General features: G+C 41.0%; 1 protein-coding gene across 4 annotated transcripts in view; it reads left to right on the forward strand.

The window, feature by feature from the left end:
* The window catches only part of CADM2 (cell adhesion molecule 2), a 1028770-nt gene that overhangs the window by 938525 nt on the left and 67091 nt on the right, over window positions 1-23154 (forward strand). For all 4 annotated transcript variants that reach the window (XM_074971701.1, XM_074971709.1, XM_074971692.1 and 1 more), the window contains one exon: window positions 4542-4720. In XM_074971701.1, coding sequence (XP_074827802.1) covers window positions 4542-4720 — 179 coding nt within the window. The remainder of the gene's footprint in view (window positions 1-4541; window positions 4721-23154) is intronic.

Here is a 23154-nt window from a genome sequence, read left to right on the forward strand (position 1 = left end):
TTGGTATGCTATTTTCCTCACAATAACCCAGATTTTTATACTAAATGAATTATAGATGACTAATGTTGCAACATCAAAGTATTTACTGTACACTGTATTTTGTAAACAGCATTCAAGTAATCATATAAACTCACATATGCTGCTCAGAATGCCGGCAATACAAGCTCCGAAAACCAGCCTCAGCCAGTCACTGATCAAGCATTCTGATTGGCTGAGCCTGGGGCCGGGAGCCAATCAAAAACAATTGGCAACCCCAATTAGCAAAAAGCTACCTTGCTGCATCGAAGCCTATCAGAAGCGACCCCTTCCAGCTCCATACCAGTGTAACGCAACCAGGAAATGATTTCACGCAAACTTTATGCAAATCGAGCGACCTAAGGGTGAAACCAGCATCGGAGGGGCAAAACAGGCAATCAATTGAAAAGCGTCATAAGTTACATCTGACCTAAGTCAGGCGTCGTTAAGTCCGAGGATTCCCTGTATTACTGTGTATATTAACATAAGGGATAGAAATATATTTGTTTGTATATTTAGGCCCTGTATATTTCGTTTCCTCATTAAGGAAGGGTGCTGAAGCACACACTTCACTTCACTTAAAGCACATGTTTAATACCCATTAAAGTCAATGGCACTTAAGCATGTGTTTAAAATTAAGCACATACTTATGTGATTTCCTGAATAAGGATGAATTTAAGCATGTGCTCCAGTGCTTTTTTGAATGAGTGTCCCAATGAGCAGCTGATCTGGATAGTAAATCCAAATCATATTAAACAAGACTTCAGCAAACTATCACAAGGGTAATTACTACAGTTAATACCAAAAAATCTTTATTTTCTCATAAAGAGCACAAATAATTTAAGTTCCACAAAACAGGAAATGCTATTTGCTATGGGTTAGGGGGCATTTGTCCTACGCCCTATACTGAATTTTCATAGCTCCTTGCCAGGTGTCTGCCCTGGGCCTGAAGGGGCTGCTGTGGAATGGGGCAGGATGGGCCAGAGCTCCTAAGTGCCAGCTTATCAGCACTGCTCTCCTCACTGGCAGGACAGGAAGCAGCAACAGCAGCCTGGGTTGAACTTGTGTGGAGCAAGCCAGGCCCCGATCCCTTCCCAGAGCCCACCTCCTACTCCCCGGGATATGACCAGCATCCCACCTTACTCCGGGATAAAATCAGCTCGCTAACTCCTCCTGCCCCCACGAGCAGCTGCAGTCTCAGCGGGGAGGCAGAAGCGGGAATGCTGACACAACATTGCCCCTACCCCTAGAATGTTTCTGAAATGATGCTCCTGCTACTAAATTAGGTGGAGATTTTCATGAAGAAGTTGTTTAAAACAAAAATCAACATAGTGATCAATAGTATACAACAGCAAACATCATGTCACTTATACTTGCAGTGCAATCTTAAAGAAAATCATGTCCTTGCCCTTCATGGGATTGTATTCTTATATGCCCGATCTGAAGCCACAATTCAGCAAAGTACTTAAGCTTATGCTTAAATCCATCACTTTTCAGGAAAGCAATATAGCTTCTGTTCTTAAACCTCAGTAAAGCCAGCAAGACTTAAGCTTAAGTCTAAAGTTAAGAATTTCGGTGATTTCTTGAATAGTGGTTTGCTGAACTGGGGGTCTATGAGTAGATTCATAATGGGATTTACGTACCTTACTGTCCCAGATTTAGGTGACACTGCTATTCACAATGCCCCCACGCCCCCCCCCCCCCCCCGCCCCATCTGCCACCTAACACTAGGCACCTAAACTCATTTGGGGCCTAAGTTTTTGCAGCAAAAGTTCCCTCAGTGCCTATGCTTCTGAGCATACACATTAATGATCCATGAACTGGGGGAAGATAGATAGGTGCTTCTCCAACTAACTCACCTGTGGGCCCAATCTGGTAGGCATACTCAGAGCCCACCTAACTTGACAAAAAAGAATAGGGGAGTGGAGCTTTGGATAAATAGTCAAAGAGTCATTGGAGTAGGGATACTGAATCCTCAGTCTCCCACCTCCAAGGTGAGTGCCCTACCCATCAGGCTATGGCATCATTCTCACACTCATTCTCTGTCCCAGTGACTGTTTAATTATTTATCCAAAGTGGGACAGTTTCAACAGGAGCAACTGAGAGAGACTCACCTCAGAATATCCCATAACCCAGAAGCTGGGGCATTCCCCTGAGAGGTGGCAGATCCCTGTGCAAATCCCTTCTCCTGTTCATGCAGAGGGTCTCCCACATCCTGGATGTGTACACTAGTCACTGAACTAAATGTTATGAGGGTGCTCCTCTATCATCATCACTTCTTACAAGAGTCACTTAACTCCAGCAGAGGGTTCACGGCTGTGGAGATAGGTGCCTCCCTGCAGCCTGGACTTAGTTGCCTAAAAATGGGATTTACAAAACGCAGCATGCTAAGCATGGAGCTACCTAAACTAGCCACTGGCAGAATGTTAAGACGAGATGTGACCCTCTTGGGGAGATAGGCACCTATCTCTCCCCATTCATTCTATAGGGAGGAGAGGTGCCAAACTTTTAGGCTTTGTAAATCCCAGTGATTTTCTGAAAGTTAGGCCTTGTGGTGCTCAGCAAAACTCAATCCCTAAATGCTGAATTCCTAACAGCTATTTTGCTTAATTATTTGGTCATATAGCTAAATGCATTGACATGAAAATTAAAACATAAAAGGCCAAATTCTGCTCCCAGGTACATAAGTACAAGTTTGGAATGATTCTTGATTAATTGGGTTCACTCTAGGTATTCACCTGAGTGAAGGAGTGTCGACTTTGGCCTATAACCTACAAACCTACTGAATATCATCAGCACAACCGTAATTCATTGGTTTGGAAACAGCTATGATGTTGCACAGACAGATATTCATGAAGAAGTGGAAACTGACTGCATATTTAAACACCTTCACCATTAGGGATGTCTCACTGACTGTAGGCAGCCTGGATACTCTCTAGTGGAGAGTCAGGTATCAAATGGCAACGTGAAAGTTGCTAGGAATGAATGCAAAGCTGCAGTTTCTCCTTTCCACTTTGTTTTCATCTTGGTTGAGGATGGTAACTGTTGCTCCGGTTTGTCTGTTTCCTTAGACTTGGTTCATATAATCAGATGCATGTTCAACATGTTGGATGGTCTATGAGGTACATCTTGGTTTATTGATTAGCATCTCAGATCCTCAGATAAATCTGGTCTCTAGCTGTTCAGTATTCAGCAAGCAAACCTCTCATCCCTACACTTGCCCATCATAAAGATATTTATAACTCGTCGTTTGCAATTCCACACAGGTGATTTTAGGCTGAAAAATCGGTCATTTTTCTTTTCCCCCTATGGGAAGTTTCAGCTTCTTAGGATGGAATCAAAAACTGAAAGTTTCAGCTGAAAACTGAAATAGTCAATTAGAAAATGCCACCACGGTGCCTTGTCAGCTGTATTTCAGGCACCTCATGTCCCCTTTCTCCTCTGGGTGCTGAGGTCCCTAAATGGACTACAACGCTCAAGATGTACTATGGTGGCAATTAAAGAAAAAATGTTAACAGGGCCACATTATCTTAATCTCTTTTGCTCTATTTAGATTTCTCAGCCTCTTTGCGAAGATAATTCCCCAACCTTGCTATGTCCATCTGATAAAACATTAGGGAAACATTTATTTCTGCTAACTTTGCTAATGATTACTGCTTTTTTTCCAAGAAGTAGGACAATTGTTCCTAAACTACCAATGTTTAGTGATGATAGAAGTGTCATGCTTTTAACATATGAGTTGGTGGGGGGTTTATTTTGGCTTCTGGCAAAACTTCTCTACAAAACCAAATTTAGATTAAAACATGCCAATTAGAGATGGTTATGCTTGGTTCAGGAAACTCACTAAACACAGTAAAGTCCACTTGGGATTAATGTGTGTTGTCCAAGCAATTTGAACATCCAACCACTTCTCCAAACTTAAGATTTTCTTCCAGAATCATTTTGTCATAACTCACTTGAATGTCCAAATGCCCTCCTCACATTCTTTGTGGTTTCTCATTCCCTCATCTGATGACTCCCCATAATGTCCTGACAACCCTTCATATTCTCACAGGGACTTACCTTCTTCCCCTTTAGCAAGAGCTGCTGGGTCACTTAGCCATTGGGAAAGACAAACATATTGGGCTTTTTATGATTAGTGTATCATAACCACCTATAGTTGTATTTTTGAACATGTGGGTGTAGTACCAGTTTACTAGGGGCACACTTACCTACCCAGACTACTCTTTGCATAGTAATGTTGCAGGTGTATTATATAAGTACCACCCACTCTGGAGTGGCATCTCATTTGAACACATGGATTGGCTGACATGACGGTATCACTTTCAAAGTAATCTAGAAGACAGTGCTTGGTGTCCAATATACATGCAATACCAAAAATTCAAGTAATTGATGGATATTCCTTGGTAGCTGATAAATGGTGCCTCCCTCTGCTCACCTATCTCTAATGCTGTTGTCTGAGTGTTTTATATGCTACAGTATGCGTTACTTACAACTGATACAGTTTGTTGATTTGGATCCAATAGGCCGGAACCAGTATTGTGGACAAAGGATGGCGGAGAACTACCAGACCCAGAGAGAATGGTTGTCAATGGTAGGGACCTAAGAATTAGTTTCCTAAACAAAACGGACAATGGTACATATCGATGTGAAGCAACAAACCCTATTGGCCAAAACAGCACAGAGTATGTCCTGATTGTACATGGTGAGTACATCTCTTTAAATTCTGTAAGGGAGAGTACCTTGATTAATATTAGAACTTTTTGTTTCAACCAACTACAAGCAAATGATTAAGACCACATGAAAGAATGACAAGAAAAAATTAAAAGTGCAATTATTCTTTTCAGAGCGCCTTCTACTAGTAAGCAACAGGCTGACTTTCTTTTATTAGTAGGTGTCTAATAAATTTTGTACACCATATATCTTTCTAATATTTGTGGAGAACACCTTGCTAATTAAGCAACAGGCAAAAATGTATTTGAGAGTATACTGGGAAATGTTTTATACATAATTACATCCATAAAACATGGTGTTTAGATATAACTGTCTATGAGTGGCTAGGTCACATATAAACAAAAACCAAGAATTACAAGGCAGTTGCTATTTATTTTATAAACCATTCAAGACAGGATACTAAAGATAAATTATAGCCTGGTGCTGAGCACTCTCAATTCCCAATGTAAACTGAAGGTCTTGCATCACCCCAGAGAATCAGGCCCTATGTTAAAATCGCCCCCCCAAATTGTCTAGTATCACAAGTTCATAATACTAATGTAATAAAATGGTATGGTTCTCAGTTATGATTCTTTTGTTTTGCCTGATTTGTCTTGATGCTTCATGTCAAAAGAATAAAGGCCTTAATATTAAGTGTGAAATAGCTTGCTGGAACAAAAGTACAGTAGAAGCCATTACAAGAGTCATCATTTGGCAGCTGTTACCACACCATTACCACAGATCTCCACCATTTAAATCTGTTACTTCCCGTGTGGTAACTGCTGGAAAATGGCGACTCCTACAGTCTGGATATGAACCCAGATCTCAGAGGTGAGATGAGTTCATTAACTCCATTGCAACACCTGTTGCAATCCTTTTTTTCCCCCTAGCTTTTATACATGGGCAACTTTTTAAGAACCACCACAAAATAAAAGGAAGCACTTTTTAAGGTGAGTCTCAGATTGTAAAAAAGTCATTGAAATGAGAAATATGAAGTCTATTTCCTCCTTATAAGTAATTGAAGTGCAACAAATTATATATGCTACTCTGGCATTTGCAAACTCGCCAAAAGCATGATTCACTTGAAGTGGCAAAGTACCTTTAGGTAAGTTTGGCAGTTAACATATTTATAATAAATATTTCTCTAAGCATTTTGTAATTAGTGATTTTCTGGCTCCGTTGTTGAACTAAAATTTATCAAAACACCCCCTGGATTAATACTGTTCATGCTGCTGAAGCTCATCATTAGTTTGCCTAGTAATGATGGGCTCTTTAGACCAGTAAGTCTCCACTGCTGAGGATTACTATGTTTAAAAACAACGAAACATACAAAAGCACCCTGCACCCCAAACCACCACTTATGTTGATTACCACAAAATATTTCCCCTTTTAAATCCTATAGGTAATGATATATTAGTTGTTGGCTGCATACACAAAATGTTAATGTCTCTCTTTGATGAACTGACAGTTTTCCAAAAGCCACCAACTATTGAAATCTGAGTGGTCTCTGTATTTTGTCAGAGGTATTAAAGTAATTTGCGAGAAGTTGACCCTTTTTATCTCTTACATCATGGTTACTTTTACATTAACTATGGCCATTTAATATACCTATAAGGAAGAATATTTCATTATGAGCGGCTTTGTGTCTTTCACTTTCAATCAGTTGCATGCACCCTATTGATCTGATTACAACTTGATGACAGTCTCTAAAATCATTCATTATCAAGATGCCATTTTGCTGTGTGTGACAGCACAGTATGCATGTTATCTCGTTTAACTTTAACATTGCTGACAATGTCGGTTATGGATACTGGAGCTTTCCCTAATTGCATTCATGCAAATCTAGCATTAGAACTACAGAAGGTAATTTGGCTTCCTAGAACTCAGTAACGTTGGAAGTTGTAGGCCCGAGGATGCAATGATGCTTGTTATTAATAACCTGTGTCATACTGGAGTTATAAAGCTTCTGCTATGAATGAGAGGTTGGGATTAATTATTTAGTTATAGGTACAGTGAAATTAGTTTATACAGATCAACTTGAGCAACCACTTATCCCCTCCTTTTATCATTGCCTCAGACTGATCAGCTCATCCAGATTTAACGAAACAGGAACTTCAGTTTTCAAACAGAAAAGAAAGAATGAAAAGCAGTTTTGGTATCCTGCAGCCAGGTTGTCTTATTGACTAGAGGACATATTTTCCCCTTAACTTTATATTTCTAAATAGATTTGTAGCACTCTGACTTCTCTTCACACCTTCTCCTGTAGCTCAGGCAGTGACATCAAGATATTTGTCCCTTCCCTTTATTATGGCTTACGTACCATTATATAGTCATGCATTCTGACCTACCCATCTTTCATTTCTTATACATACAGTGCAAAATTTAATATAGGATGGACTAAAGCCACATGGGAAGGGAGTTTCCACAAGGAAGCCCTCACAGAAATTCTCCCATATTGTCTGGTCAGGGAGGCAACATTCCAGAAAAGAGGAATCTAGCAAACCCACAAGAAATCATGCAGATACCCTGTGCTGCTTCCACTCTGCTCTAGCCACCAGCAGCACCCCATTGGCAGTGCAACTTCATTGAAGCCAAGCTACGAGTGACGTTGTCATAGAAGCCTCTAGGACTGCAGGGTGAGATTGTTGGTTATGTGTAAAAGATAATACAACTATGAGGGCTGTATTAACTTTTTCCAGGTAAGCACTGTGGGGCTGGAGAGAGAACAGTGGGCATCCCAACCCTCAACCTTCCTGCTTCTCCCCTGACTCTCCCAGTCTATGCCACCAGATCAAAATGGAGAAATGATGCCACTAGGGCAGTTGAGGCCCCCTTCTGTGTGTGGAAGGGCTCCTCCATGCACAGAGCAGTGGAAGGGGAAGCATGATCTCGCTCACAACAGTTTTTGTATGTAATTTTTACCCATATAAGATTTTTTTCCTCCTTGTTTGTCTTATTTTTTCTCTTTTAACAGAATTTGTCTTTCTGCTTTTTTTTATCAAGTTTCTCAGACTTGCCAGCCCTCCCTGTTTTCTTTTTTACTATTAACACGTCTCTCAGAGGGACCCTATCCACTAATTCCCTCAATTTTCCAAAGTTATCTTCATAACTCAGAAGAGATTTAGAAAGCTTAGAGCAGAAGCTTGCCTAAAAATGAAAATGTGTAGTTTATCATAATTAGAGATTAAGGGTAAGCAAAGTGTTTATACATATTAATTATACAAACAAAGCAAGGAGCATATGATGCCTTTAATTGGGCCAACTTAGACATAAAATTATTTAGAAGAATGATCACTTCTTCCCATTGCAGATGAAGATGAGGTTAAATAGTGTTATGATGCTGAGGGTAGTTTCAATAAATACAGCTATACGCAGATTAACAGCAGTTTGTTATAGTTAGTATCTACTAACAAGTCTTTCGGTTTCATTTTTTTCACTGTAAGTAGAGGAATCTTGTTTTAGAAAAAGTGAATGTATTTCACTAGGAAATGGACCTGTGCTGCTTTGCTGAAGAAATGCAGCTGCTACTTTCATGTTTCTTTTATCATTAATAATACGTGTCCAGAAACCACTCAAACCGGAAGGTGTACACCACATGAGTTGAGAGACAGCAGTGCAAAGGGAAGATACGGTTTTCACTCAAACACTTGTCTCCTGCAGTAAGGAAAGCCAAATCCTCATACCTGGAGCTGTTGTCATTTCTGCATTCTAATATATTATTTTGGTGTCATAGAAGTTCATGTTCTGGTAAGATGTATTACACCCCATCTATAGTGACTGACTCTGGGCAGCAGAATTTGTGCTTTCTCTCTCCTTGACTTGATTGAGAATTTTTGGTTACCTATGACCAAATACTTGTTGTTAATCACCAGTATACAAAACAAACTACCGAAATCATGACATTCAACTCAAAAACATATTTTCTACTTGGCAAGCTAAAGTAAAAAGCTCCATTAATTTAGCTGGAGTTGAGAACTGAACAAGCCTGTCATAATCAAGCTAAAGACACGGTTGTTACATATGGACAAATCAATCACCTCTTTCTGCCACCATCACTAAAGACTTGGTTTATCCTCAAGTTCAGCACATAATATCAGGGATGACAGAAATTCAAATTAGTGATGGAGTATCCTCCAATATGAACAATAAAATGAAAATGAGTTATGAGGCCTGAATTCAGTGTAATATCTTACTGACAGACAAATGTAAAGATCAACTCTTTATTAGGAACAAGAATTATGAACAGAATAAGGTAAAAACTTTCCACTACTCTGTGTAGTTGCAGACTGGGACTGCCCTGTCCTAGGTTTCTTGTTTCTGCCCCAGTAGGATGTGTGTCACCAGTAACCAAAGACTGAATGTCCAAAAGGTATGGCATCTCTACACTTTTTGGAGGATTTACTGTACACCAAACTCAGGATCATAATCTCCAAACACACCTTCCTCTCTGGAAAGCTGAAATAGAAGCTCCACTAGGTCAGTTAGTAAACAATTCCATTATATTTCACCAGAGGTCCCTAGTACAGCAATGCCTTGAAGGAACTTACAAATTATCATGGGTTTTTACTTAATATCACAAGATACCATATGATGCATTAGAGTCACTGTATCTATACATTAGATTCACCGAGACAAGTGGAGTTACTGTACAGCACGTATCTTATGACGATGCAAGGTAATGTGGAAGTTACATTGAGTCACTACGGGTCATGGACAGTTCCTTCCATCAGCAAACACAGTGCAAGTAGTAGAAGGAGCTAGTCCTGGTGATGTGAAGGCTTTCCTCCTGGGCCGTTAGCTTGAATTAACTTGAGCATCCCACTTTTTTCTATGCTGCTTTTGGGGTAGACCACACTTGACTCTAGAAAGAGCAAGCAAATCAATGTGTGAGCTACATCCTCTCGTTAACATTTCAAATGTGACACCTCAATTTTCCAACCTCCGACAGCGCCCCTCCCCTCCTTTTGCCATCATGGTTGACAATTTGACTGTCGTCCATGCTTCCTTCTCATCCGGGCTTTTGCCAGTCCCTGTCACACCTCTTGCAAATGTGGCCCATCTCTGTCCCCATTGCTAAAAATTTGGTTCACACTAGAACTGTCTGGGAAATGTTATTTCTCTCCTGCAACAAATTTAGATTTAAAAAAAACCACAAATCTGAATAGGGAGGAAAAAGTCAAAACTTCAAAATATTTCACAGGAGACAAAATTCCATTTGGGGAGAACGGAAACAATTTTTCTGCTTGCTCCCAGCTGCCTAACCTACCAGGAAGCCTCCATCTTATGGAGTCGGGTAACACAGGGAGGCAGCTGTTCAGGAAGTCAGTTCCCTGACTTCCTGAGCTGCTGCTTCTCGGGAGCTGCTCTGGGAGCCAGGGGTGCCCAGGCTGGCAGAAAACTAGGGTGGCTGGCACGCCTTCTTGTCTGCCTGCCTGCCTGATTTCTATTGAAAGTTTTCTTAGAATTAACCATCCCCACAGAACATTTCTGTTCCCTTAGACAAGCATTTTCACACAGAAAAGTATAAAGTACCTTCAGAAAATTTTCAGCTTGCTGTAGTTCACACACAATTATTTCTTGCTTTAGTACTTCTGTAACCTCTTCCTCTCCAGCCTCTCTGCTTCACCTCTCCTATCTGTAGTCCATCCAGCACACTGCAGTTAGCTATTTAGGGTATGTCTACATAGCATTTTGGAGCCCATGGGAGTAAGCCTTCCAGTCCAGGTCGAGAGATTTGGGTTAGCGGGACTCACACTAACTCTGTAAAAATAACTGTGTAAACAGCACTTTGAAGTTGCTCTAGTCCAAACCACAACTTCAAAGCACTGTCCACAGAGCTATTTTTAGAGTGCTAAGATGAGCATGTCAACCAGGACTGGGAGGCTCCCTGACACAGGCTTCAGAATGCTGCACAGACCTACCTCAATCCTGATATTGCTCTAACCGCATCATCCATATCCTCAAAGCCTTTCGTCAGTCCCTGTCTCATTTCATATCATATTTAAACTGTTCACCCTCACCTGTGAGTCTGCACAATTCTGCATTTGCCTGTATCTCAGCCCTTGCACGCACCCATTCTCTCTCTTTCATGCCCGGATCTCTGGTCATTTTACTCAGCCAGAGCAGTCACATTATTAAAGTGCACCAAGCATCTTCACTCTTCAAATTTGTCCTCAAAACTCACTCACGTTGGTTCACCTTCTGTTGCCAAGCTCAATTCCAGTGCCATCTATTCTTTCTCACATGCTCAATTTTATCTTTAAATAATTCAAAATTCTGAACTAACCAGAGACATACACAACCAAGCTGCATTATCTTTATTTGTTGTAACCTCCTTTTTTGGTCTGTCATCCCCTGTTGTCATCCCTCATTGTATCGCATTTAATCTCCATTCTAAAATCCTTTTAGAAGGACCCTCTGCCTTTTCACACTTTTGTAAAAGCACTAAGAACACCTACAGTGCTCCAATGATTATTGGAACAATTTAAAATCAGGTTAAAAAGTGGGAGAATGCTTTAAGAAGAGGTAAAATTGCATTCTATAATTGGTCTTATCAAATGTGAAGTAGACCTACTGCTCTGCAAGTATTTTCACTCCAGCACTCTAATTAATCTCGTGCACTGCTTTTGAGCATCTATTCTTTGCAAACGTCTCTCTCAGAGATAAACAGACAAAATATCCACTGCAAGAGAAAAAAGAGAAAGAGAGACACAGCAATATGGAGCAGCAGGTCTCATTATAATGAAGTAACCTTACAATTGGTGTTCGCATCTCTCAGTGAGAGCTTCCAGACATTTGAGCTAGTTGGGCAAATTCTAAAACAGCCTACTAGTTATGGGAATAAAACATTTAATTTACAGACATGACCAGATGGAGGGAGCTGCGCTGCCTTACCCTTTCATTGAACACATGCTTGGTCTTCTGAAAAAGAGAGGTAGAATTGAGAATTGGTATTATGGAGTGGTAGTAACTGCTCCATAATTAAAAGTTTGAAACTGAGTTTTTATTATAAGCCCACCTTGGCCCTCTGCACCTATAAATCACACACAAAGAAATATCCACCTCAAAAGATAGTTTATGTCTGGGGCTGAGGTGTGTATGTATGTATATATATATCCATCCAAATTTTAATTGAAGTGGACAAGGTGTTCTTCAGTTTTGTCTCCCTAAAATCAGAGGAATTCACCAACGTTCAAAAAGTCTGTTTTGTTGCTACATGGTACCCGCCCAACCCCCCAAAAGTATTGATTATACTCTCAATTATTAAGATTTTTAAAAATAATGGTTCGTCAACCCTGATAAGGTTGGGCACTCAAGCTTTCATATGGAAAAAAAAATTAAGATTTGCTCTTGCAGACTAAAGGGGATCCTGGCTTGTTGGCCTTAGGAGAATCAGAAAAATAATGGAAGAAAAGATTCTGCCCTTTTTTGTGCTGCTCCATTACAATCTCTTTGATTCCCTCCCTCCCCCAAATACATACAAAGACTTCATAAAATCTACAGGAAGGGGTTTCTTCTTCTGCACAAACTCCAACATCTTCAGGAGAGGGTTTACCTTCCTGCAGATCTTAAGAGGTGTGCAAGAGTGGGGGTCTACTCCTGAAGATACCAAGAAATGCATCCAAAAGGAGGATGTGGGTAGGGTTGCCACCGCTCACAGTTTCACCAGGAGTCTTCTGGAATCTGGCTCTATCTCCCGGAGGCTACTGAAGCCAAACCAGGAGATTTTAGGCTGCTAAAAGTCCGGTGGCATAGCGGGGCTAAGGCAGACTCCCTGCGTGTCCTGGCCCTGCACCACTCACATAAGCGGCAGGCACATCCCTGCAACCCCTGGCGGGGGGAGCCTTCATGCACTGCCCCGAGCACAGACTCCACAGCTTCCATTGGCCAGGAACTGCGGCCAATGGGAGCTGTGGGGGCGGTGTCTGTGGGCGTGGGCAGTTCACAGAGAGCCCTGCTCCCCCCCGCTGTGCCACTGCCCGAGGTAAGTGCCACCTGGCTGGAGCCCGCACCCCAACCCCCTGCCCCAGCCCAGAGCCTGCACCCAAACTCCCTCCGAGAGCCTGCATCACTCACCCCGTCCTGCACCCAAACTCCCTCCTGGAGCTAGCACCTCTCACTCCTCCCTCCCCCACCCAAACTCCCTCCCAGAGCCTGCATGTTGCTCGTCCTCCTGCAACCCAACCCCCTGCCCCAGCCTGGTGAGGACTGGGGGGAGAGAACAGCGACGGAGGGAGGGGGGATGGAGTGAGCGGGGTCAGAGCCTCTGAGAAGGGGTGGGACAGGGGTGGGGTAACGGTGTTTTGGTTTGTGTGATTAGACAGTTGGTAACCCTAGGTGTGGGGGGCATTTCCCTAGCCCCATTAGGACTGTTATAAAAATGAAGGAAAGTTACATACGCTTTCTTGTAAGTCATAGTAAATGTTGCAGGTGCATCTTAATGTTTTAAATGTTTATTACTTTTAAAGAACATCAATGTTCAAAAAAGCGATAAACTCAGGAAATCCAGGGCTGAGGTTGCACTTCCACAACAGTCTTTGTGTCACGTTTGCATTGTATAATGTTGTTTCAGCACTTTGGCTAAGGAAATCTGCGTTTGGTTGGCTGATTTTAAGTGTGACAAATTTGTTAAGACAGTTATGATGAAACTGTTGACTTAATTTTATGTGTGAACTGTCAAGCAGTTGGTGAACGGTCAGTTGCCAGTCTTTGACTATCAACATTTGCAAATTCTAAGATGTTACATACAAAGGAATGACACTATTACCCATTTCTATCTTAATATATGAGATAGTCATGCATTTATGTATGCAGACCTAGAGTTTTGAAAAATAGTGTTAACACCATGATGTTAAAATGTATAATCTGTTAATTAAGAATTGATAGTTCTGCATTTGAACTTACAGTGTAATGCCTTAAAGAGGAGCAGAATGCATGCTGACTTTGCATAGAAAGTGGCTTTCTCCATGTCCACAGGCACTGAACATATAAAGCTGGTAGTTTGGATGTGAATGTTGAAAGTGAATCTACAATGGCATGTATCTAGAAATAAGTGTATTACAACTACTGTGCAGATAGTTCAGTTCTTAATGTAGCATTTCAACCACTTTACTTGTACTTCTTGATGTCTTGTTAATAGCGAGTAATGCAATGCTGTGTGGTGTTGTTCTTTTTGTTCCAAGTATGAGTTTTCGTTTTGTTTTTTTTTTACTCTGTATTGAAGCAGAGTTCAGGTAATAGGGTAAAATTTTCCAAAGCATGTAGGTGTTTTTTTGAAAATTTTACTCATGGTTATTTTACTCTGACTTGCTGTTGGGGTGCAACCTAAACTCTGAATTTTCTGTGTCTAATTTTTTTTCTTAATGCTAGCATTTTTGAAATATAATGTAAACTAAAAACTTTGTGTCTGCAGCCTTAACTTCAATTTAATAAAGCTATTGTGTCAAAATTGAACTTCAAAATTACCTAGGTTAGTCAAATCATATACAATAATATACGTGTTAAATGCCAGGTTAACTTTTATTATTTTGGAATGTATTTATATTGAGGATGACTTGAAATAAAAAATTGTTACAGCACCATGTAGTTAAAACGGATGAAAAAGTTAAAGCCTACCAATTGCTAATGATGTCCCATTTCCTACAAGGTCATTTATTATCTGTATAGAATAAAACCTATAAAGGGGTTATGATAATTACTCTGTAATCTTGTGCATTTTTAAGTAATTGGAGCATTGTCTTCTTTTATGAGCAATATACAAGTAAAATTTAGGATGCATTGCAGTCAGTAGAGTATAATGACATGTTATTTCATTTTAATAGCTAAGATTTCAATTGATCGTAGCTTTGGTGCTACATCAGCAACATGTTGTTCTGCCAACTGGGGTTGCAAAGTACAGGAATGCCAGGCAGATCTTTGGTTCTAAGCAAGCAGAGCTACTATCATAACTCTATAGAGGTAATATATTATAATTTTGAATAAAGGGGAGTGAGCATAACTTCTGCAAAAATGGTAATGCATCTCTGACAGCTATATAAAAAAACCCCCCCAAAAAACCCCAGGTATGTGATCTAGGGTCCCTCTCATAGCTCTCCTCTGTTGTCATCTTGACTCATAAAGGAAAGGGGCAATAAGAGTGAAATACACACATTTTGTGGCAAATCATTACTATTTCTTGTATTGGTAATAATGAAGGCTAGTTGTAGTTATTTGGCTTTTTAGTGCTAGTATTACTAACTGTTAGGAAGTTTTTGTCAAGTCTAGCTTCGTCAAATATACAGCCATCTTTTGTATATGATGTAAAGCCAAAACTATCATCTTAAACGTCTTCATTTGGTTTTCTCTGGATGTAATAAATATAAGGAGAACTGATCAACAATGTATACTGTAATGTTTCATGTGATACTTCTTAAAAACAAAAAAGCCAGAATTTTGTCACAGCCTGCTTTGAATATTTTGAGAGAGCTTTTATTTACATTTATTTATATTATAGACTTTTATTTTACTTTGTGTGTGTGTGTTGCTGGCCTTTTTGGGGGGTTCCTACTTTACTAGTGGTAATTCCCATTACTTCATAAAGTTGATTTTAACTCTTCATAATTAATAATTCATTATTACTCTTCAGATAGAATTTGAGATCTTAAAACTTAGGACAGTTTTAGTCTAGAACATGGCAGAAGGCATCCAAAACCATAATGTGAAACTTAGAGAGCAGAAAACAATTTATTTTTGAAAATAAGAGTACTACATTTATGCAGTACTATTAACTTTTTGGATCAATGTGATTTTAAAACCTACCGTATTATTATAAGTGAAGCTGATACCGATGCCTATGATCAAGGTTGTTGAACTCTTTCTGTTATAATCCTGTATTTTCAGTTGCTTAGAATTTTGCAAACTTTAATTTGGGCTAGATGTTTCATACTTGCTCTGTGTTTCAGGCTATTGTTTTGGTTCTTAAGTTTCAGCAAAAATGGCTTAGCTGTTTCCAAGAACAGATTTGGGAAAAATATGTAGTTATGGCTATGTTTCAAAAAAATATCCAACCATTTTTTGAAGAGCAGTAGCAGCTCCATCATTTGGGACAGGAACTTGAAATTTGGTAGAAAGATCATGCTGGTGTCAGAGAAGTATCTTTTGTTCTCCATTTGAAAATTGACTCAGATTTGGTGAAGTTTTAACCTCTGAAAATATCCATTTACACACACTTAGTATAATTTCTTCGAGATGTCCTGCTAAAATCTATGAATATTCCATCTCAACTAAGCATGCTCCCAGTCCCACTAAGTTTTCATGTCCACTACGCATGCTCCAGGCATCTCCAAATGGGACACAGCAACAGTATGGGAGGAGTACTGGGCTGAAAGCCTGGAGAACATCATGAGTCTCAGCTTTAGAGCTTGATGGTACTGATAATTCTGCCCACTTCACAGCCCTTAGTATTGAGCAGGACATTTTACCTCCACGTTACAGATGGGGTAACTAAGATGTTGCACGAGGTATCTTCAAGCAGTAAAGGAAACAGAATGCTGTTTCTAGGCACTGAGCGCAGGTATTGTTTTTAAAAAATTTAAACTATTTGAAATCCAATTGCAGGTGGGCAGATCATTCTCGCAAAGAGCTGGATTGTAAAATTCGAATCCCACCCAAGGAAGGGGCTGCGCTGCTGCAGGAACAAGGCAGTAAACAGACTGTGGCTTGGAGGATACGATTACACTATGAACTAGGGGTGCAACTCCCATTTCACATGTACATAGTCACGCTAGCTCGCTTCTGAGCTAGGATGCTAAAAATCCTTGTGTCCCTGCAGTAGCATGGGCAGTGGCAGCTCAGGCTCACCGTGCTGAATCTGTACCCACGGGGTTCCGGGGGGGTTGTACTTAGCACAGCTAGCCGAGGAAGCTGCTGCCTATGCCACCCCAGATACACTGGTGGGCTAGCTCAGCGGAGAGCTACCACGAGTACGTGTACAGGGGGGGCTGGGAATCACACGCTGAGCTCATAGTGCAGACCTAGTCAGAGTCACACTCTGGTTCTTGCTTTCTCTTTGCTCCAAGGTGGGGAAGGCTCTACCCACGGCCAGCTGCTGCTGTTCTCCCCTCACTCAGGCTTTGATTATGTGGGTAGCCCGTGCATGGCAACCAGGGGACTTTTTACACGGCCTTACTCCCCGGTGCAGGCTCACAGAGGTGTTCATGATTGAACCAATAACCAGGTTCCTCACAGCTATGAAGAGAACATGACCTCCTACCACGGAAAGAATTCTAACTTGAAATTGTAATATCTTTCTCCAGATTTTCATACATGAACACTTGGACTCATCAGCAACATGTGTTTCAACTTCCTTTCTATTACAGTCACTTTCTTAATTGCCGTATCCTACCACAGACTTTCTGAACCAGTGCCTCTTCTACAGTGTTGTGTGTTACACAAAGACACAGAGGTACTTCCAACTGCCCTGACTCTGTCCCAGAGATGCACGCCAACTTTCACAGGTTGCAGGAGTGCCTTCTCCTCCTCCTTTCAAATCTTTCATATGGAAAGGAGAAGAGATGGCACAAGCACAGTGAGAGTAGTGTAGTGAAGGTATATATCAGATGAACAGCTCATAGCAGAAAATTAGGTTGCAAAGAAGAAATGTATTGCCCATATGGTTGAGAGCATGAAGCAGCTAAAGATAATATTGGATGTGTATAACAGTGCTTTTTGGAGGCATACATGTCCAAAAGTCTAGCTCCGAAGACCATTTCAAAAGATCTATGGCTACCTCCTGGGCACAAAGACGCTTCAGTCACTCCTGAGACAATCTGCAAGGTAGGTATATAGACTAGTCTTCATATCTTTACCAAGCATAACAAGATAAATCTGGTGGTCTTGGGAGATGCATCAGTTTGGAGAAGGATGCTCAAAGCTGTTGTAGGCCAGTAGTGATTTGTCTTCTCTTAAGAGGCGTCAGTGGAGGATTCATATCTATTTTTTCTTTACTTTCCCTGTGCTGACAACCTTCGCTGCTGTTTACTTGCCAGATATATTCAAAAAGAAATTGGTTTTACCTACTATTTTCTTTTCTACCAGACATTACATCTGACAACCCAATCCACTTTTTCTCATTTTGGGTAGAGCGAGGAAGAAATAGGACGGGAGTGGAGTGGGGGAAGAAAGGGTCTGCAAGGAAAATCCTACTAGGAAATAGACTAGTTTCTTCAGCTCTTTGCTGTGGCCCAGATTAATGATCGACACTCCCCAAAAGAGCCAAGATTACAGAGTAATTATCATAATCCCTTTATAGTTTTTATTTAGAGTGTGAATTCATTATTTCATTTACTATGTTGTGTGTGAGAATATATATATAGTGTACAAACAGCAAAATGACTGACCAAGTATTATTATTTTATCACATACAATTTATTAATACATAATAAAAGCATCCTCATTGGTTAATAACTAAATCTCAGTGTTTTCATATCATGGGCTGCAAAGAACCGTAGGAGACGCATTAAAGAGCTGCCTGTGGCTTGCGAGTCTGAGTCTATCACTGCTGTGGATTATTGTTCTGGTGGGCCTCCCTGCCCCCCTTTTGTGGCTTCTGTTTCTTTGTTTCTAGTTAGGCTTTCTGGCGCTTTCATTGTATTATTCTGGGGAGCCATTGTAAGGGGTAGGCATCTGAGAGTTGATCTGCTGCCTGACTGCCAGTTCTGTACTGCTTTCATTTCTGATCAGCAGGAACTGCAACCTCTTTGTGGAGGGTTGCCTGATATGTTATTTTGTATGAAAGAAATTAGCAGTTAAGACTGAATTTCTCTTCCAGCATGTGTTGCAGTATTCTGTGGTCAAACCACGGTATTGAAATGCTATACTGGCTAAAAATATCTAAGAACTATCTGCCTACTAGTGTGCTGTTTCTGTTTAATAAAGTTGTGGCCTTTGTTTTCAGTTCCAATACATCTGTACCATGTTTGAGCTTGCGATATACAACAGTATATTGTATGTGACCTGCATGATAAAAGGAACATGAGGTTCCTTTAATTTCATTTAAGCTGCAATTTTTAATGCATTTTAATTTGCACAAATGAAATTATTTAGAACAGAAAAAAAACACATCTTGAAAATTTGACTATTAAAAAGATAGATGTTTTTTATCTGGTGGCATGTTGGATTTTTTGTGAGAATTAAGTATGTTCATCTAATAGTGTCAACTATTAAGCAACCAAATGCACTATACTTCAGCTTGCAAAATTGCCCAAAAATTTTTTGCCAAAAATTGCCAAAATGTCAGCAAAACATACTGTGTATCACTTTCTGCTGAAGCACTTTGGTTTAGGCTCAGCACCATCCAGTTTTACTTTAAAAATTCTTTACCAACTTTACAATTATTGTAATAAATCTCAAATTGTGTAAACTACTCCCATGTCTTGTCCTGAGTTTCTTGGAGAGAATGAAAGCAACATCAAGGAGAGAAGAGATCAGCACTCCACTTTAGTTTGAACTTGTGTCTCAGTAAGAGAGAAAATAATATAAAAGAATCACTCCCATCTAGGGTTGCCAAGGATTGGCCTGGATTCTCCCGGAATTGGCATTGATCTGTTGGTGACTATTGAAAGCAATCCAGGTGATTTTAATAGGATATTTTAAGAAAATGACATTACATCATGTTGGGGGGAAAAATAATCCCGGAATAGCTTCAGTCAGAGCTGGCAATCTTACTCCCATCTCTTCCCTGCCTCTTTCATCCTCCAGCTATGAAACCGAATGAGCTTTTTGGAATTTTCTTCACAGAAAGAGCCATGTGCAGTTGTTCTGAAAAAGTGTGCCAAGTTGGTTCAAGGCTAGTTTGGTGTCTGATTTGTATCAGATACCAGTTTTTCTTACATGAAGATCTCCTTCTGCTACAGACTCTTTTTGACATTTTAACTTTAATGTAGTTTGGGGACACTTTAAAGACAGTGTCACTTGTCCTGTGTGCTGACAAAAAATTAATGAAAATCACAAATTTGATATGATCAGACAACAACAAATGGCACAGAATACTATACTAAGAAGTATATTATACTAGGCTTGGGGATGAGTCCTGGTACCATACTCGGGCAATTAGTTTAGCCACTTTTGTGGTACCAATTTTCTTTTAGTTAAATGGGCACTTGAGGTATAAACACATTTGCATTTTGGAAGATAACTGTCTGACTTTCTATTATGCTCAAAAGAGAGGATGCTTTTGTGGGTGAGGCACCAGACTGGGACTCAGGAGATTTGGACTCCATCCCCAGCTCAACCACAGAGTTCTTGTGTGATGTTAGGCAGGTCACTTAAACCTGTGCTTCAGTTCCCCATCTGTAAATGGGGATGATACTACTCCCTTTTCCCCAAGCTTTGTCTTGTTTACTTTACTTAAATGGTCAGTTTTTCAGGGCCGGGATTGTCCCGTACCATGTGTTTCTCCAGTGCCTGCCACAGTAGAGTTCTGATCACAATTGCAGTCTTTAGACAATACTGTATGTAATTCAAATAATAAATGCTGCGTGTTTACGAATAAAGCTACCTCAACATATGAATCAATGGAACATGTTTGAAATTACTATATAATGCCATACTGAGAATCATGTAATAACCGTAAAACTGAAGCCTTGGTTTGCAATAAATAAATAAATATAGGAAGACTGCAGTCAACGGCTTATTGTGTAAGTTTTACCTAATTTAATCCTGTCAAGTTTATACAAAATGTGATGTGCTCTAATAAGCTTCAGTGACAGAGTGCAGTGTATTTTTTTAATAAGTACTTCAATTAGAAAATGAAGAAAAGGGCACTTCAGTTTTATTCAAGATAGTGAACTGACTTAGAGATGTAAAATATTGACAGTGGAAAACAGTTCAAACCCCCCCAAAAAACCTACTCTGGAAATATTTAAGGTGGCTTTTAAAAAAATTCAACCTCAGAGCACACGTTTGTAGTCATCTAAATTAAGTACGGTAAGACTCTCTTGGCACAAGGAAACAATTCATCAAAGGTTAATCCATCTGTTCAATACAAGTTTGGGTTTGGCATTGGCAGTAGCATTTTATGCTGATATTAATCACTGATAATATCAAACTTTAACAAAACTCTTCAATGTATATTATTATTAAAAATATTCTAAATACAAAATTAGACAGATTTTCTTGAAATGCATAATAGTTTGCAGCAATTAGTATATTAGGGATAATTTTAAGATGTCAAATTCTTAATCGTGTGTTTCTGGCATCTCCCAAAATGTAAAACACAATTTTAAAAATTAAAATATTTCCATACAGCATTTTAGTTCATCAGCTTCTCTAGTAATACAATTTCTGATTTAATAATCTATCCCACAGAAAAACTAAAGACCCATACCCAATGATATCATAAAATTCCACCTAAATCATCCTTTAATCTCTGGCCTTTCCACATATGGACTCTGAGCCCCTGGCAAAATGCTTGCAAAAAATGACAGACTTTGCAGTGTGCCTGTAATGTTAACAGATGTGAGCTCTTTTGGATAAAGAGAGACGAGTGTTCCAGAACCAAGGGACCCCTGCTGCCAACAGCTCTCTTGTTTGCATCTAGGAAGCTCCTGCTGCAGTTCCTCTGTTAATGTCAAATGTGGCAGAATGGCATGGAGAAAGAGGTGGTCCCTCAAGTAAGCATTCAGGGCTTTAGAGGTCAAAACCAGAATCTTGGAACTCTGCCTAGAAACTTATCAGCAGCTAGTGCAGATATTGGAACAGTGATGTTATATGCTCCCTGTGAAACACCCTGCTCAGCAAGCAGGTGGCCATATTCTGCACTTGATTCAATTTTCAAATGCTCTGTGTGTGCAATGCCACATAGTCTGGTGTAGAGTGCATCACAGCAGCCCAGTCTCAAGGTGACAAAGGTATATTAGTAACCATTGTAGCACTGGAAAGAAAAGGCTGCACTCTTTTCGCCAGATATAACTGGAAAATGCCTTTTTGACTACCACTATGTGATCTGCCACAATCAGCCCTGGTTATAATAAAATTCCAAGATTGCCAATCTGCTCACATGTGGTGGGTGCTTTCTCTGAATTTCAGCCAAATCTTGTGGTCGCTTCTTTTATCTCACCTGTATTATTTCAGTCTGTTCTGAATTAATCTTCAGCCAGCCCACCTTTTTCAGTCTCTATTTTTTATGAAGACATTGGGTTATTTGTTCCTGCTACCAGCTATTTGTGATATAATAGAAATGTATATCAGAATACTATGAGCATGCTAAGTACTCTTTAGCCCTGTGACAGGTTTCAGTCGGTCCTCCGAGCCCCTAGGGGGCGATGGAGAGCTATGGTCCCACTGGCAGGCCTTAGTCACACCTTTTGGGCGCTGGGGAATTAGTGGGGAAGGTGTCTCCCTCCCTGGTGCTGCCCTCACTGGGCAAAGGGCCCCGCCCTTTGTACTTCCTGTCCCACCCCTCCCCTTCCAGGGATCGGCGGAAGCTTGGGCTGGCCCCGCCCACTCAGGCTGAGAGGGTGGCTCTTTACCCTCTGGTTCGGAGGGAAGCCACCCTGGCTCCCTACATACCCCACCCCTCAAATCCAGCACCCTCTGAGGCGGGATAGGAAATCCGCATTGGCGTTGTCCCGTCCCGCCCGATGGTGAATCGTGAAGGCATAAGGCTGCAGAGCTAGATACCACCGCATCAGCCTGGCATTATTGTCCTTCATCTTATGAAGCCACTTCAGGGGTGCGTGGTCCGTAACCAGTATAAAGGGGGCCCCGAGGATGTAGTAGCGGAGAGCATTGACTGCCCATTTAACCGCTAGGGCCTCTTTTTCCACGACGGAGTAGTTCCGTTCTCTGGGGAACAGCTTCCGACTGAGGTAAACAATAGGGTGTTCCTCCCCATCCACCTCCTGTGAGAGGACCGCCCCAAGCCCTACACCTGAGGCATCAGTCTGAACGATAAAGTCACGATGAAAGGATCGCTACACAGCCGTTCTTTGATAGTTCGAAAGGCCGTCTCGCACTCGTTGGACCCATGCACCCGGCGGGGACTGTCCTTGGTCAGGAGCTCCGTTAGCGGGGCCGTAATGCCTGCGAAGTGGGGTACAAACCGCCGGTAATAACCAGCTAAGCCCAAGAATTGATGCACCTGCCTCTTCGTGGTCGGCGCTGGACATTCCTGGAGTGCTTGGACTTTCCCGATGAGGGGGTGGACCTGTCCCAGGCCCAAGGTGTACCCCAGGTAAGTGGTTTCCTCCCACCCGATTCGGCATTTTTTTGGATTGGCCGTAAGCCCGGCTGTGCGGAGGTCCCGGAGGACCGCCGCTACTTGGTTAAGGTGCTCCTCCCAGTTATTGCCATAGACGACCACATCGTCCAGGTAGACCGCAGCGTACTTCGTGTGTGGTTGCAACACCCAGTCCATCAAAAGTTGGAAGGTTGCCGGGGCCCCATGTA

This window comes from Natator depressus, chromosome 1, assembly GCF_965152275.1.
Source record: "Natator depressus isolate rNatDep1 chromosome 1, rNatDep2.hap1, whole genome shotgun sequence".
NCBI classification, from domain to species: Eukaryota; Metazoa; Chordata; order Testudines; family Cheloniidae; genus Natator; species Natator depressus.